General features: G+C 47.7%; 1 protein-coding gene across 1 annotated transcript in view; it reads left to right on the forward strand.

Moving 5' to 3' along the window:
* DGKD (diacylglycerol kinase delta) overlaps positions 610–16,488 on the forward strand; it is a 118,456-nt gene continuing 102,577 nt past the window's right edge. The window contains exon 1 of the mRNA XM_021075023.1: positions 610–780. Within this exon, the coding sequence (XP_020930682.1) occupies positions 625–780 (156 nt within the window). The 5' untranslated portion in view covers positions 610–624. The remainder of the gene's footprint in view (positions 781–16,488) is intronic.

Here is a 16,488-nt window from a genome sequence, read left to right on the forward strand (position 1 = left end):
AGGCTACAGTTTCCCTTTTTTCTAAAGACGTGCTCTTTCTTGCCTCCGGGACTTCGTCTCTTGGCCTAGAACAGGGTTCCTTGGTTAGGGATAACTCCCGCTCGCATTTTCTCTCATTAAACATCTTTTTCTCCAGGGAGCCTTCTCAGATGGAATCGTGTCTGTTCCGGCATCCCGGAGGCCTGTCCCAAGTACTTTCTTTCGTGCGCTCACGCACTCATCCACTTCCCGAACTGTTTATCGTGCAACTAACTACCAAATGTCAGCATGCTGTTTAGATGCTGGCGACACAAGGCAGGGCAAGAAAGACACGGTCCCGGGCCGCCTGGGGGTCACTTACATTCTTGAAGGGGAGATCAAAGATTAAAAAAATAAACACAGAAATAAAACACCACCACAAATTGTGTCCCAGGAAGACAATCAACAGAGGCTAAAACCAGGTGCCCCGCCGCCCCCGGAGGGAGCGAAGGGCCCCGGGCGCGGCGCCAACTCCGGCCGCGCGCGCGGCCGGCAGGGGGCGCGGAGGGGCGGAGCGGGAGGCCGCTGTCCCGGCCCCGCCCCTCCAGGCCCCGCCCCCGCCCTGGCCCCCGCCCCCGCCCGCTGTGCGCGCGCTGGCCCGGCAGCATGGCGGCGGCGGCGGGCGCCCCTCCGCCGGGTCCGCCGCAGCCGCCTCCGCCGCCGCCGCCCGAGGAGTCGTCCGACAGCGAGCCCGAGGCGGAGCCCGGCTCCCCGCAGAAGCTCATCCGCAAGGTGTCCACGTCGGGCCAGATCCGCCAGAAGGTGAGCTCGCGGCGGCGGCCCGGGCGCGCGCCCCTCACGCCGCGGCAGCCCCGTGAGGCCCGCAGTCCGGCCGGAGCAGCCGCCCAGGCCCGGCCCGGCCCGGCCTAGGGTCCCGTCGGGGGCCGCTGCCGGGACGGAGCGCGCTCCGCGGGGTAACGGGCCGGGCGTCCGGGCTGAGCGCGCCCCCCGGCGGGGCGGCGGCGGCGGGGACCCCGGGCCGGGGCGCAGGTGGGCGCCGCGCGGGGCCGGGCGGACTGGGCGCTCGGCTGGGTGGGCCGCGAGGGCCGGGGGGACAGGCCTGCAGGCGGGGGGCCGAGCGCCCCAGAATGGGGGCTCCTGGCTGCGCCCCGCCGGCGAGCGCTCCCCGACCCGGGTTCTGCACATTTGGGAGGTCCCATCGGGCTGTTTCCCGCCGGGTGCCCTGCCTTCACCTGTGGTCCCTTGAGACATTCAGTTGGACCCGGGTGTGGAGGCTCTTCCCTTCCCTCCCCTCCCCTCCGGTGGCTTTTCGTGCGGGGAAGAGGCAGGCATGCGGTTCTGTGACGGTCTCTCTCGTCCTCGGGAAAGCGGGGAGAAGGGGCTGGCCCTGGCTGCGCACCCGCTTGGCACCTCTCTCTCCATGGAGAACTCCAGACGCGAAGTATTAGCGGCAGAAAGACGCATTTCCTTTCTGCAAGAGTAAAGTTGCACCCTTTGTTTTCCCATTGCGGTTTCTGTTGAAAACTGCTCTGGGGTTTTGCTGCGGGTGAGCCCTCCCCGTTAGCACGCGGCTTCCGCAGGCAGGTGGTTGGACAGGTGGCTGAGGGCAGGCTGGGTCTGTGGGCAGCCCGGGCGGATCCAGCTGGCACAGACTTTCTCCTCCTGCTGCAGTGCGCTTTTCCTCCAGGGCCAGTGAGTTCGGCCGGTACTTTTACCGTGGGAGCCGTTGCTTGCTGTATGTTGGGGCAGCCTCTGATACCTCGGGTGGGAGAATCTTTGGTCCTAAGTTAGGTACAGATTTGTTGTGAAGCGCTCCAGTTATTCAGCACGTGGGTGTTGAACACCTTTGTTCCAGGCGGAACAGTCATTGTCTGGTAATAATTACAATGATAGCAAGTCTCTAAGGCCTCCTTTGTGCCTGCCATTTTTCTTGGGTTAATTTTACAGCCCTTTACATGGGCTAACTCATTTTGCACTGGTGATAAGCCATTGTGCGGGGTGTTACCTGTCATCTCCTTATGGAATTGGAGGTGGAGAGGTGAGGTGACTTGCTCAGGGGGTAACTGTGTCACAGGTAGTTAGTAACTGTGGGTCTGGCGCCGAACAACGGTCAGGATTCCGAGGTGGAAGGCGGTTTCTCCGTTTAGGGCTTTCCCAGCCTGAGCACCTGTGCACCTGACGGTATGATCTAGAAAGTGCTGTGGAATCCCGGAGGACCAAGAGTCCAGCTCCCCTCAGGGGCAGGAATGAGGAGGTCAGCCCCTGTAAGGCAGGATCTTGAGGGAATGAGTTTGTCAGGTTGAGTAGGTGACGCTGTGATATCTACAGGTTTGGATGTTGAATGTGCAGGTTTAGGCACACCTGGGAATGGTCAGAAGGTGCATAGGTCAGGCTGAGAGGAATGAGGAAAAGGCTGGATTGAGGAAAAGGTAGATTGGCTGGATTTTGAAAGAAGAGCCCTGGAGTTGGGTTTTTGGCCTTGGGCAAGAGGGAGCCACAGAGGGTTATACAAAGCATGAGAGTGTTGGGTCAGATGTGGCTTTTAGAAAGATCTCTAAGTAGCCCCGATGGTACTGATAGGAGTTGTTGTCTCCTGTTGCTTGGTCGGCAGGCCTGGTATGTGTTGAGTATGGGGTAGATCATGTGATGTGCAGTTGTTACTAAGATTTGCCCTCTCAGAGATTCCAGTGTTTGTCCAGAATTCTGTTCTTTAGGAGGTTTTTGTTTCGTTTTTTTTTTTTTTTTCCTCCTCTTAAAACAATAGCTGCTGTACCAGCTGTTCTGGTTGAGGAGGAGTGATGGGTAGAGTGTTAAAAATACACCCCGAGGACTTGAGTTCCTGAATACAGTCACATCTGTTGTACAAATAGCTTAAGGCTGATTTTTCTTTTGGCTTGTTTAGAGATTGACGGGATATGCGGTTTACTATGTGCGCAGTAGAGTCCAGTCCCTCTCGCCCTCCCTTCCCCTTTTATAGCAGATGAGCCATGGAGCAAATTCCCCTGGTATAGGTAATAGGTGCACCGGAGCAAGAGTCACAAGGGTACGTACGAGGTATCGTTTGGAGTTCAAAGAAGGACCCACCCATTGTAAATACTTGAAACACAGGGAGTTCACTGTAGGGTAGTGGTTGCGCAGGTGAGGACGACTTGAGAATGCAAACAGTGCTCAGCGAGGCAACTCTGCGATGAGGCAGCAAACAGGAAACCACTGCCACCCTGAGCCAGAGGTCCCTGGGAGGCGGCACCGGATCAGACCTGGTGGAGGCCAGAACCATTTTGGTCATGGCGGGGAGACACAGCTGGAGCCTCGAGAGGTCACAGCTGCTGCTGGAGACGCACCTCATGCCCCCTCCTGCTTGGGAAACCCGCCTGCAGGGATCAGCCCCTCTGCAATTTGGAACAGAGCGGAAGAGTGGGGAACGGAACTGAGGACAAGCTGGCCCAGGACCAGAGCTGAATGTATGTCAAGCTTTTGAAATATTAGGCCAGGGCTAGCTAGAGCTGTCTTAATGGGAAAAGAAAAGGAAGTATCTTATGACAGGGCTTCTCAAATTTTCTTGTGCAGATACATCCCCTGGGGATCTCGTTAAAATGCAGATTCTGGTTGAATAGATTCTGCATTTATCAGCTCCCAGGGGATGCTGCCGCTGCTGGTCCATGGACCAGACTCTGAGAAACAAGACCTTGATAACATGTGTAAAGAGAAGCTTACCAAGTGCTAAATAAGTCTTTATAGTTTGTGAGGTTCTTTTTAAAACTTTTGTCCAAGCCTTGTAGCATACGTGTGTAGATAGAAATGGTCGTTTATTTAGCATTTCATGTATGTCTGACATTTTCACAGGTTCTAACTGTTCCCAGCAAACACATTCCTTTATCTCATTTCCTTACCGTAGCACACAGTAGTGATTTTTTTTTTTTTGTCTTTTTAGCGCCACACCCACGGCACCTGAAGGTTCCCAGGCTAGGGGTCTAATCAGAGCTGTTGCTGCCCGCCTATGCCACAGGCACAGTAACTCCAGATCTGAGTGAGCCGCGTCTGTGACCTACACCACAGCTCACGGCAACACCGGATCCTTAATCCACTGAGCAAGGCCAGGGATGGGACCTGCAACCTCATGGTTCCTAGTCAGGTTCGTTTCCACTGCGCCACGACGGGAACTCTCCCACAGTAGTGATTCTATAGGACCACAGAGCTAGCCTGGAAAAAGAAAATGGAGCTAATACACTGGTATGTTAGTTCACTATCACGTTTTAAGGTATTTTGAAATTTGAGTAAAGAACAGCGTAAGGAGCTCCTCTTGTGCTCAGTGGGAATGTGGGCTCGATCCCTGGCCTTGCTCAGTGGCTTAAGGACCCCGTGTTTCCATGAGGTGAGCTGTGGCATAGGTTGAAGATGTGGTTTGGATCCAGTGTTGCCCTGGTTGTGGCCTAAGCCGGCAGCTGCAGCTCCGATTCCACCCTTAGCCTGGGAGCCCGGGAACTTCCATATGCTGTGGGTGCAGCCCTAAAAAGACCAAAAAAAAAAAAAAAAAAAAAAAGGAATAGTGTGATTCTGTGTGATATTGGCCGTATCAGTTAAAATGGAGTTTATTTACAAATTTTTAAATAGTTAAAATTTTTTTTTTTTAGGGAGTTCCCGTCGTGGTGCAGTGGTTAACGAATCCGACTAGGAACCATGAGGTTGCGGGTTCGGTCCCTGCCCTTGCTCAGTGGGTTAACGATCTAGTGTTGCCGTGAGCTGTGGTGTAGGTCACAGATGCGGCTCAGATCCTGCATTTCTGTGGCTCTGGTGTAGGCCAGTGGCTACAGCTCCGATTCGACCCCTAGCCTGGGAACCTCCCATATGTCGTGGAAGCGGCCTGAGGAATGGCAAAAAGACAAAAAATAAAAAATAAAATAAAATAAAATTTAAAAAAAAAAATTTTTTTTTAAATAGGTAAAATTTTTACCTTTGTGTGTTAAAGGGCTTTTTTCCATTGTGAAATGAAGACTAGGAGAAATTTAGTAAAAGGTTCAAGTTGTAAAAGTCTTAAAGCTTTATTAAGATAATATTCCCACCACACAGCTCATGCATTTAAAGTGTACAGTTCAGTGGTTTTTAGTATATTCACGGTTCTGCGACCATCACCACAATCAATTTTAGGACATTTTCATCACCCCCAAAAGAAACCCATAACCATTAGTATTCACTTCCCATTTCCTCCCCCTTCTCTAAACCTTAGGCAGCTACTAACCTGCTTTCTGTTTTATGGATTTGCGGATTCTGGGCATTTCGCATAAATATAATATGAGGTATGTGCGTTTTACTTCTGGCTTCTTTCACTTCGTATGATGTGTTCAGAATTCATCCATGTTGTAGCCTGTGCCAGTATTTCTTTTCTTTTTATTGCTGAATAATATCCATTCTATGGCTATATTACCTTTTATTTTCATCAGTTGATGGGCATTTGGGTTATTTTCACTTTTTGCTATTCTGGATAATGCTGCTGTGACCATTATTTTTGTGTGGACATAACTTTTTTCTTTTTCTTTTTCTTTTTATTACTCAAATGAATTTATCACATCTGTAGTTGTATAATGATCATAACAATCTGATTTCACAGGATTTCCATCCCACAGCCCCAACAAATCCCCCCACCCCACAAACTGTCTCCTCTGGAGACCATAAGTTTTTCAATGTCTGTGAGTCAGCATCTGTTCTGCAAAGAAGTTCAGTCTGTCCTTTTTTCAGATTCCACATGTCAGTGAAAGCATTTGATGTTGGTGTCTCATTGTATGGCTGACTTCACTTAGCATGATAGTTTCTAGGTCCATCCATGTTGCAAAAAATGCTGGTATTTCATTCTTTTTAATGGCCAAGTAATATTCCATTGTGTATATGTACCACATCTTCTGGATCCACTCCTCTGTCGATGGATGTTTAGGTTGTTTCCATGTTTTGGCTATTGTAAAGAGTGCTGCAATGAACATCGGAGTACATGTGTCTTTGCGAGTCGTGGTTTTCTCTGGATAGATGCCCAGGAGTGGGATTGCTGGATCAAATGGTAGTTCTATGTTTAGTTTTCTGAGGAATTGGACATAACTTTTTATTTCGTGTGAGTATATCCTTAGGAGTGGATTCGCTGGGTCATGTGGCGACTCTATGCTTAGTCTTTGAGAAGCTGCCAGACTGTTTTCCAAAGTGGCTGCACCAGCTTCCATTTCCACCAGCAAGGTATGAGAGTTTGGGGTTCTCCACGGCCTCAGCTACGTCCTTTTGGTGATAGCTATGCCCACAGGTGTGAAGTGGTTTAAAAGGTTTTTAAAGCTAGCGTGTGGCAGTGTTTCAGAATCTAAACTTTGGTGTCGAATGAGGTTGATTCACATCCTGTTCACCTACTTAGGAGTCACATGATCATGAACAAGCCTCTCAACCTCTCAGAAGGCGATTTCTTCATCTATAAACAGGGAAAATACGAGTTGTTGGGTAGGCAGTGGTGACAGGGAAGGTTAGGTATGTGTTCCTGAGCCTCAGTGTCAGTATCTGCAGAACAGAAATGGTAATTAAGTGGGGTGATCTCTCTGTACAACACGCGGCAAAGTGCCTGGCTTATGATAAGCATTCAGTAAAGGGCTCTTATGATTATTTCTGTCTTTCTGATGGTTCCCTTCTTTTTTTAATACAATGTATTCTTTTCCTTGTTTCATTTTATTTTATTTTTTGTCTTTTGTCCATTTAGGGCCACACCAGTGGCATGTGGAGGTTCCCAGGCTAGGCGTCGAATCAGAGCTGCTGCTGCTGGCCTACGCCAGGGCCACAGCAACGCCAGATCTGAGCCGTGTCTGTGGCCTACACCACAGTTCATGGCAACACCGGATCCTTAACCACCACAGTTCACGGCCATGCCAGATCCTTAACCCACTGAATGAGGCCAGGGATCGAACCCGTAACATCATGGTTCCTAGTTGGATTCATTTCTGCTGCGCCACGACAGGAACTCCGTCTGATGGTTCACTTTTTGTATCTCAGATAGTAGCCATATCCCTGAACCCCTTCTCCCGCAAGCTCAAGCTGATCCAAGTGAGTGTCCATTTCTGGAAGTCAGAATAGCATTACAAAAACAAACCTCGGAGTTCCCTTTGTGGCTCAGCGGGTTAAGAACCCAGCTAGTATCCATGAGGATGCAGGTTCGATCTTGGCCTCTCTCAGTGGGTTAGGGGTCCGGAGTTGCTGTGAGCTGCGGTGTAAGTCTCAGATAAGGTTCAGATCTGGTGTTGCTGTGGCTGTGGTGTAGGCCGGTGGCTACAGTTCTGATTCACCTCCTAGCCTGGGAGCTTCCATATGACGTGGGTGTGACCTTAAAAAGATAAAACAGACAAACCAACTCCCCCCCAAAAAAAACCCCTTAATCTTGCAGACAGTTAATAGTGAACATCTTTAAAAAACTAATTTATTGAATACTAGGAGGGGTATCATAGGCTAGGGGTTAGTTTCCTATTTCGCAGATTCAGTTTAACTCAGGAAATAGCGGAGACTTTAAAATTGTTCGGTGTGCTGGGCACTGGGGGTACCTTCCTGAACAGCAACAAAAAACACTCCTGGAGCTGATACTGAAGAAAGACAAATGTTAGTGTAATAGCCACACAGTTAGTGTGGAGCTGTTTTGGTGATGATTTGGAGGAAGTTTTGGACACAGAGGAAAGACCACGTGAAAACAGAGCCAGAAGTTAGAGCTGTGCTGTCACAGACCACTAGAAAGGGTGGCTACTAGAAGAGGTGATGGGTAAAACCTCCCCTGGATCTTTTAGAGGGAGTGTGGTCCTGCTGCCACCCTGACTTCCAACTTCTAGTCTCCTGAACTGTGAGACAAAGTTCTGCTGTCTAAGCCCCCATCTGTGGCCTTGCTTGTGGAGCAGCCACAGGAAACTCATAGAGGGTGTATACAGACTCGGAGTGGGAAGCTGTCAAAGGACAGCAGCCATGGGTGAGCTGCCTTCATTCGGGTTGGGGGATTCCAGTAAGCCACGTCCAAGGAATGAGGAGGATCGGAAGTAGGACTTCCAGAGGGCCTGCTTCACATCCTGTCAGGACTGGGGACGGATTACCTGCTTAAGATAATCCCAGAGTGCCCCTGTCTCCAGGTACCTGACAGAAGCAAGTTCAGGCCTCTGTAGGGTGACATCATCCAGCGCTCCAGCAGTTCTCACGAGCTGTGTTGTAAGTTCTCTGTTCCGTGTGCAGCGGAGAACAGATGAGCACATGAGCTAAAACTAATGAAAACAACAGACTTTTAAAAAAGACACAGTTACAGGGGCTGTAGGTCTCAGATGCAGACCTTAAAACAACTATGCTTACTGTGCTTAAGGAGATGAAAGACCAGATTGAGACTTTTGGCACAGAACTAGAAAATAAAAAAGAACCAGATGAAAATTCTAAAACTGAAAAACGTAAGACTCAAAGTTAAGTTCTCAAAGGAAGGTTAAATTAGACATAGCTGAAGAAAGAATTCAGTGGCCCAGAAGTTAGGTCAAAAGAAAATACCCACAAGGAAGCCTGGAGACATTACCAAAAAGAAAAAAAAAGAAGTTAGAAGACTGGGTAGGAGTCAGAGATAACAATGAAAAGGTCTTTTATAAGAAAACTGGGCAGAAACAACATTTGTGAAGATAATGCCCGAGACTTTCCCACAACTATTAAAAGGTGCCACCCACGGAGTCAGTAGCTCTGTGAACACAAAGAAAACCACACCTATCCCTTCATGATCAAACGGCTGAAAACCACCGATGAAGAGGAGACCTGAGAGCAACTGGGGGACAGATGACCCTCAGAAGAGCCACGGTTAGATTGACGGCTGTGTTCTTAACAGAAACCAGGGAAGCAGCTCAGCCGAAATTTAAGTGCTGGAAGAAATGGATGGCTCACCCCAAATTCTCTACTCATCCAAAAGAGCCATCAGAAATAAAGCCACAATAAAGACATTTTCAAATAAATCAGTGTTTTCGTGTGTGCAGACTCATAGTAAAGGAAACGCTAAGGGGTGTTTTGTGTGAGTCTGGCTAAAGGAAAATGATCTCAGGTGAAAGGTTAATATTTCAGGAAGGAATGAAGAGCAACAAAAAGTTATCTATGTGACAAACACTGAATGATTGTTAACTCTTAAAATTATGTCTTTGGGTTTAAACTATATATGGAATTAAAATCCAGGAGTTCCCGTCGTGGCACAGTGGTTAACGAATCCGACTAGGAACCATGAGGTTGTGGGTTCGATCCCTGGTCTTGCTCTGTGGGTTAAGGATCCGGCGTTGCTGTGAGCTGTGGTGTAGGTTGCAGACGAGGCTTGGATCCCACGTTGCTGTGGCTCTGGCGTAGGCTAGTGGCTACAGCTCTGATTTGACCCCTAGCCTGGGAACCTCCATATGCCACGGGAGCGGCCCTGGAAAAGGCAAAAAGACAAAAAAAAAAAAAAAAAAAAAAAATCCATAGCAATAATATGTAAGTCAGAAAGGAGGTAAACTGAATAAAACTGTTTAAAGTTTTCCGTGCATTTCCAGGAAAAAGAAAAAAGAACCAATTAATGTAGACAGATCAGGGATACATATTGTAAGCAGTGTGGCAGCCCCCAAACTGTGAAAGACAATGTGCTGGCTAAGCTAAGAGGCAAGAAAAATTGAATAGTAAGAAATCCTAAATTTGAAAGATGGCAAGAAAGGAGAGAAAAGGGGAGTTCCTGCTGTGGCTCAGTGGAAATGAATCCGACTAGTATCCATGAGGACGCAGGTTCGATCCCTCAGTGGGTTAAGGATCTGGCGTTGCTGTGAGCTGTGGTATAGGCTGGTGGCTACAGTTCCGATTCGACTCCTAGCCTGGGAACTTCCATATGCCGCGGGTATGGCTCTAAAAAGACACACACACACACACACACACACACACACACACACACGAATGCACACACGCACGGATGCACACACACACAAAAGGAGAGAAGAGAAAAGTGAACAAATGGAATAAAGAGCAAACAGTAAGTGGATAGCCTTAGATCTCAGTATATCAGTAATAACATTAGATGTAAGTAGAATTGTCCACTTAAAAAGGAGAGATTGTCAGACAGGAAAGAAAACAAAACAAGACTAGGTTATTTAAGAGAGACATATTTAGGAGTTCCCCCTTTGGTGCAGTGGATTAAGAATCTGACTTCAGTGGCTCAGGCCTTTGTGGAGGCACAGATTCAATCCCCAGCCTGGCACGGTGGATTGAAGGATCTGGCTTTGGCACAGCTGTGGCATAGGTCACAGCTATGGCTCACATTCCGTCCCTGGCCTGGGAACTTCCATATGCTGCGGGTGTGCACATTAGAAATTAAATAGAAAAGGATGGGGGAAAAACTGTAATTGTAATGTATACATGTAAGGATAACCTGACCCCCTTGCTGTACAGTGGGAAAATAAAAAAAAAAAAAAAAAGAAATTAAATAGAGAGGGATACTTAAAACAAAAGGATATAGGCATTCCTGTGTAGCTCAGTGGGTTATGAACCCAACTGATATCCATGAGGATGCAGGCTAAGTCCCTGGCCTTGCTCAGTGGCTTAAGGATCTGGCGTGGCTGTGGCTGTGGCTGGCAGCTGCACTGCTGATTTGACTCCTGGCCTGGGAACCTCCATGTGCTGCAGATGCGGTTCTAAAAAGACAAAAAAGGAGTTCCCATCATGGTGCAGTGGTTAAGGAATCTGACTAGGAACCATGAGGTTGCGGGTTCGATCCTTGGTCTTGCTCAGTGGGTTAAGGATCTGGTGTTGCCGTGAGCTGTGGTGTAGGTCTCAGATGTGGCTCGGATCCCATGTTGCTGTGGCTGTGGTGTAGGCCAGCAGCTACAGCTCTGATTAGACCCCTAGCCTGAGAACCTCCATATGCCGCAGGAAGTGGCCCTAGAAAAAGGCAAAAAGACAAAAAAAAAAAAAAAAAAAAAAAAAAAAAGGCTATAAAGAGATTGAAAGTAAAAGAATGGAAAAAAATACTGTGTACACACCTACCAAAAGAAAGTTGCTATAGTATTTTAATATCAGACAAAGTAGGCTTTGAAGGCAGAATTTATTGTTAGAGATAAAGATATGATACTGATAAGTGATAAAAGGTTTATTTCAGATGTAATAATTTAATAATTAAAATCTATATATGCTTAATATATCTTCAAAATGTTCAGAAGAAAAATTAATGTAACTGTAATGGAAATAAATTTATGATCATAGTGGGATATGTCTCAGATGCTATTATGATTAAGACAAAAAATGTGGGCATTCCAGTCAATCCTGATTAGTATCCATGAGTTTGCAGGTTCGATCCCTGGCCTTTTCCAGTGGGTCAGGGTTCCGGCATTGCTATGAGACGTGGCTTGGATCCTGTGTGGCTATGGCTGTGGTGTAGACCAGCAGCTGCAGCTCTGATTCAACCCATAGCCCGGGAACCTCTATATGCCGCAGGTGTGGTCCTAAAAAGACCAAAAAAAAAAAAGTCAGAAGTGTGAACATGTAGAAAAATTGAACAACAAAGAGCTAAACTTGACTTAATGGACATATATGTAGAACACTGTACTGAGCAATTGCAGAACTGAAATTCTTTTCAAAAGCACAAGACACTTTGGTCAAAATTTACTGTGTGCTGGCACAAAGCAATTCTTTTTTTTTTTTTTTTTTTTTCAAAGGGCCTCACCCTCAGCCCATGGAAGTTCAAAGGCTAGGGGTTGAATCAGAGGTGCAGCTGCTGGCCTACACCACAGCCACAGCAACACCAGATCCAAGCCATGTCTTCCGCCCACATCATAGCTCATGGCAACGCTGGATCCTTAACCTCCTGAGTGAGGCCAGGGATCGAACCTGTGTCCTCATGGTTACTAGTCATTACCCCTGTGCCACAGCGGGAACTCCCACAAGACAATTCTTAATGGTTTTCAAAGGATTGAAATTATACAGACTGTGCTGTTCTCTGAAATAGTGGAATTAAGCAAGAAATCAATAAAAAGAAAATCCCTACGTATCTGGAAATTTAGAAATTCATTTCTAAATAACTTATGAGTCAAAGAAAGCTAGAAAATGTTTTGAGTTGAATGATAGCAAAAATATATTATGCATAACTAATGGGCTATAGCCGAAGTCACGCTTAGAGGGATGTTTATAGCTTTTTTTTTTTTTTAGGGCCGCACCTGTGGCATATGGAAATTCCCAGGCCAGGGGTCAAATTGGAGCTATAGCTGCAAACCTACACCATAGCCACAGCAATACCAGATCCGAACCTGTCTGCAGCCTACACCACAGCTCACGGCAATGCCAGATCCTTAACCTGCTCATCGAGGCCAGGGATCAAACCCGCATCCTCATGGATGCTAACTGGATTTGTTATCACTGAGCCACAAAGGGAACTCTGAAAGTTTATAGCTTTAAATACGTTTATATTATAAAAGAACACTGTTGAACATTCATGAGTGAGGCTGGGTATCAGGTGGTTAGAAGACTAGCAACACATTAAACTCAAAGAAAATAGAATGAAAGAACTAATGAAGAGCAGAACTTAAAATGGAAAACATTCATTAGAAAGGATCAACAAAGGCAGAAATTGATTCTTTGAAAAATCTGGTAAAATTGACAAACCCCAGCAGAAAAAAATAGGGAAGGCAAATAATTAATGTAAGGAATGAAAAGGGGACATCACTGGAGTTCCCGTCGTGGTGCAGTGGTTAACGAGTCCGACTAGGAACCATGAGGTTGTAGGTTCAATCCCTGGCCTTGCTCAGTGGGTTAAGGATCCGGCGTTGCCGTGAGCTGTGGTGTAGGTCACAGACATGTCTTGGATCCCACATTGTTGTGGCTGTGGCGCAGGCCAGTGACTACAGCTCTGCTTAGACCCCCAAGCCTGGGAACCTCCATATGCCATGGGAGCGGCCCAAGAAATGGCAAAAAGACAAAAAAAAAAAAAAAAAAAGAAAAAAAAGAAAAGGGGACATCATTGAAGATGCTGCAAACATTAAAAGGAGTGAGATGTGAACAACTTTGTACAAGTAAATTTGAACATTTAGATGAAGTGGACAGATTTCTAAGAAAACACATCTTAAAACAGAGAGAAGTAGGAAATGTAGATTTCTTTTTGCTTTTTAGGGCTGCACGTGCGGCATATGGAAGTTCCCAGGCTAGGGGCTGAATTGGAGCTGCAGCTGCCGGCCTACACCACAGCCACAGCCATGAGGGATCCCAGCCACTTCTTGGACCTACACCACAGCTCACGGCCACGCCAGTTCCTCAACCCACTGAGCGAGGCCGGGGACTGAACCCATGTTCTCATGGATACCAGTCAGGTTTGTTACTGCTGAGCCACAAAGGGAACTCCCAGATTATTTTTTTATAACTATTAAAAATCTGGAGTCCATAATTTGAAATCTTCTAACAAGGAAAAATCTAGGCCCAGATTCCTTGACTAGTGAATTCTGAACATTTAAGGAAGAAATAATACCAGTTTTACATAAATTCTTCAGGAAGTAGAGGAAGGGACACTCCATATCTCTTTTTATGAGACCAGCAGAATGTCACACTGTAAAACCTAGTAAGTGCACTGTAAGAAAGGAGCTCTTCCTCAGCGCACCCTCTGGAGGTGGCAGCTGTCTCCTGCTTGGCATCAGGGCTGCCCTCCGGCTTCTCGTGAAGCCCAAGGTCCTTCAACAGAGGACCTAGATGTTCATCCGGCGCCCGTCAGACCGCTACGTCGAATTAAGTGGAGCTGATGGAGAGCCAGAGGCACTGGCAGTAGGTGTGCAGGAGACTCAGGGGCTAGATCTTGATGCACGTTGGTTATGGAAGCAACAAGAAAACAAAGCACATGCTGCCCAGTGGCTACCGGCATTCCGTTCCTGGTCCACAGCATCAGGGAGCTTGTGCTGCGGAGGTGCAACAGTCCTAATGATGCCGGAAAGATGTTAGCAGAATCTGCATTCTTGTTCACGGAGGCAAAGAACGAACTCTGCAAACACACAGGCAGCAAGCAAGCAAAGTCTTTATTACAGGAAAGCAAACAGCTCCCAGGACAGACTGGAAGGGGGGAGAAGAGGTCCCCCCCCCACCGTTCTATTGATGTTTTTATCCCTCAAAGATGGGGGGTACCAGCGTGGGCTCCAGAAAGATGTGGTTTTCTCCCCTTCCCTTGCCCGGTTACCTCTATCCGTCCTTGTCCAGTAGGGGTCTGAGGGGTGGAAATGTGCCAGAAGTCTCATGGTGTCTTTGCCCTTCTCTTCCCGTAAACTGAGTCCCAGGGGGCTAGGGATTCCTGTCCGTCTCTCTGGGCGTAGGTCCACTCCCCGTAGTACACAGGGATGTTACCGTTACTCATGGCCGTGTGAAAGCATGCAGCGAAGCCCACGCTGCTGCCCTGACTGCCTGAGTGATTTCTCGGCCTCACTAACTGCTGAGACTGCTCATAACGTTTCTGCCAAGACATGCAAAGCCCTTGTGGAGAGCGCAGCCCACCGCCAGCTGGCCGTCAGAGTCCCCAGTCGCAGTGCGGGGCTGTGTAGTGAAGAGAATGTATAGATGCTCGTGTGCACGTTGTCTTTGTCTTAATAAAATCACACAGCCCACAAAAAAGAAAGGTGACAGACCAGCATGACTGCTGAACTCAGTGAACAGTTCCTAAAGAAACTGTATAGTCGTCTCAATAGATGTGTTAGCGAGTTGGTCTCCGGGACTCTAGCCTGGACTGGACGCCTCGCCTCAGCCACTAAGGTGACTGATGCTGAGACTGGAACAGCAGGAGCTTTATTCCGTGGCAAAAAGATGGGAGCAATAGGAACTTAGTTCACAAATCAACTTCATCCTCTCCAGGCAGAGATACCTTGTATGTAGGAGGCTCGAGGGAAAAAGGAGGGAGTTGAGTGGAGAGGGAGGAACATTCATGACTTCCCTGAGGTCAGGACTCAGGACTGAGGCCCACTCCTTGGAGGGCTCTTCTGCCGGTGGTCGCAGCGCTGGTGGGTGTGTTGTTTCGCGTGCTGGTGTATCACAGGGAGGGCAGCTCTTCGCCACCTTGGCCTCCCTGGTTCTGCCCAGTTCCGGTGGCTCTTGTTTTTCTCTTCTGCTGGTTTCCTGTAAGACAAGGATAACACTTCTAGGCTTACCTTCCCTCAAAGAAGAGGGAGGGTTAAAGCTTGAGGCGAACAGCCAAGGTAACAGATGCAGGAAGACCATTCGATCGTTTCAGCATTCGATTCATACTCACACTGGCAAGGGAGAGGATGTCAGCACGCTTTTTCTGTGAAGGGCCAGAGAGTAAATGTTTAAGACTTTGTGGCGTATACCGTGTCTGTGGCGACTACTCAACGCGGCATCGTAGTGTAAAAGCGGCCACAGGCAGAAGGGCATGGCTGTGCTCTTTATAGAAACGGGCTGGATTCGGTCCTGGCCTGTGCTTTGCCCCACCCTGGAATAGGGAAACTGCCGTAATCTAATTGAGAGTATCTACAAAACAGCAAACCTTGTGCTGGTTTATGTTAGTGGTAAATGTTGCTTTTTCCCCATGAGATGGAAACAAGAAATGGATGTGCAGCATTACCCCTCTGCAGTAATGCAGGGAAAAGAAATAAAAGGTATAAGGGTCAGAAAGGAAGAAAAAAAGGTCATTATTTGCAGATGATATACTTATTTTCTTAGTCTACAAGTATACTGATAAGGTTTATAGCAAATGAGTGTACAGTGATACTGGATACAAGGACAGTTGTGTATCTGCGTGGCCTAATTAAAAATATATTTGCTCTTTGTTCCTGGTTCCAGCCAGGGAGCTCCTGGGTGATAGCAGTGTTTTTTGCTATTCATAAAGAGCCCCTTTTGACCACATCTAAATTTGTGCTAATGAGGTGCCTCAGGGTGGGGCCCCTAGATAGCTTCAGGGTTTGGGCTGGTTCCCGGAAAGACCAGAGAGTGGTTAGAGCTGGGAGGCGAATGCCTTATCCTCTGCTTCCTAGGAGCCCAGTGGGGCTGGTGAGTGAGTTATAAAAACTCTGTAAGAAGGAGATTCGGGTAGTTTCCGAGTTGGTGAAAGCGTTAATGTGGTGGGCAGTTGACCCCACCCTACCCCCACTACCACGCTCTGTACCTCTCTTCCATGTGGTGTCTCTTCCAGGTGTTCGTAGGCAGGAGAAGGCCCATTTACTGGTGGTGGGAATGGTAAATTGGTAACACCACTGTGGAAGACATTTTAGGAGTGTCTGTTAGAGTTGAACAAATTCACACCCTGTGTTTCAGCAGTTCTGCTCTGGGTGTATATCTGATAGCTTACATAAGCGGATGTACCCCAAGACGCATGTATAAGAATATTGCTAGTGTATTATTTATAACAGCTCAAAAGTAGAGGCAGCCCAATATCTGTCTGCTGAATGGGTAGATGATTACATGTTCTTAAAAGAGAATGCTATATATATCTCAATGAAAATGAACTTGTGCTACCTGCTGCTTCAAGGTTTAACCACAGCATTAGTGTCGTCTGGCCAGAAAAGCTGA

Source organism: Sus scrofa, chromosome 15 (assembly GCF_000003025.6).
Source record: "Sus scrofa isolate TJ Tabasco breed Duroc chromosome 15, Sscrofa11.1, whole genome shotgun sequence".
Taxonomy (NCBI): domain Eukaryota; kingdom Metazoa; phylum Chordata; class Mammalia; order Artiodactyla; family Suidae; genus Sus; species Sus scrofa.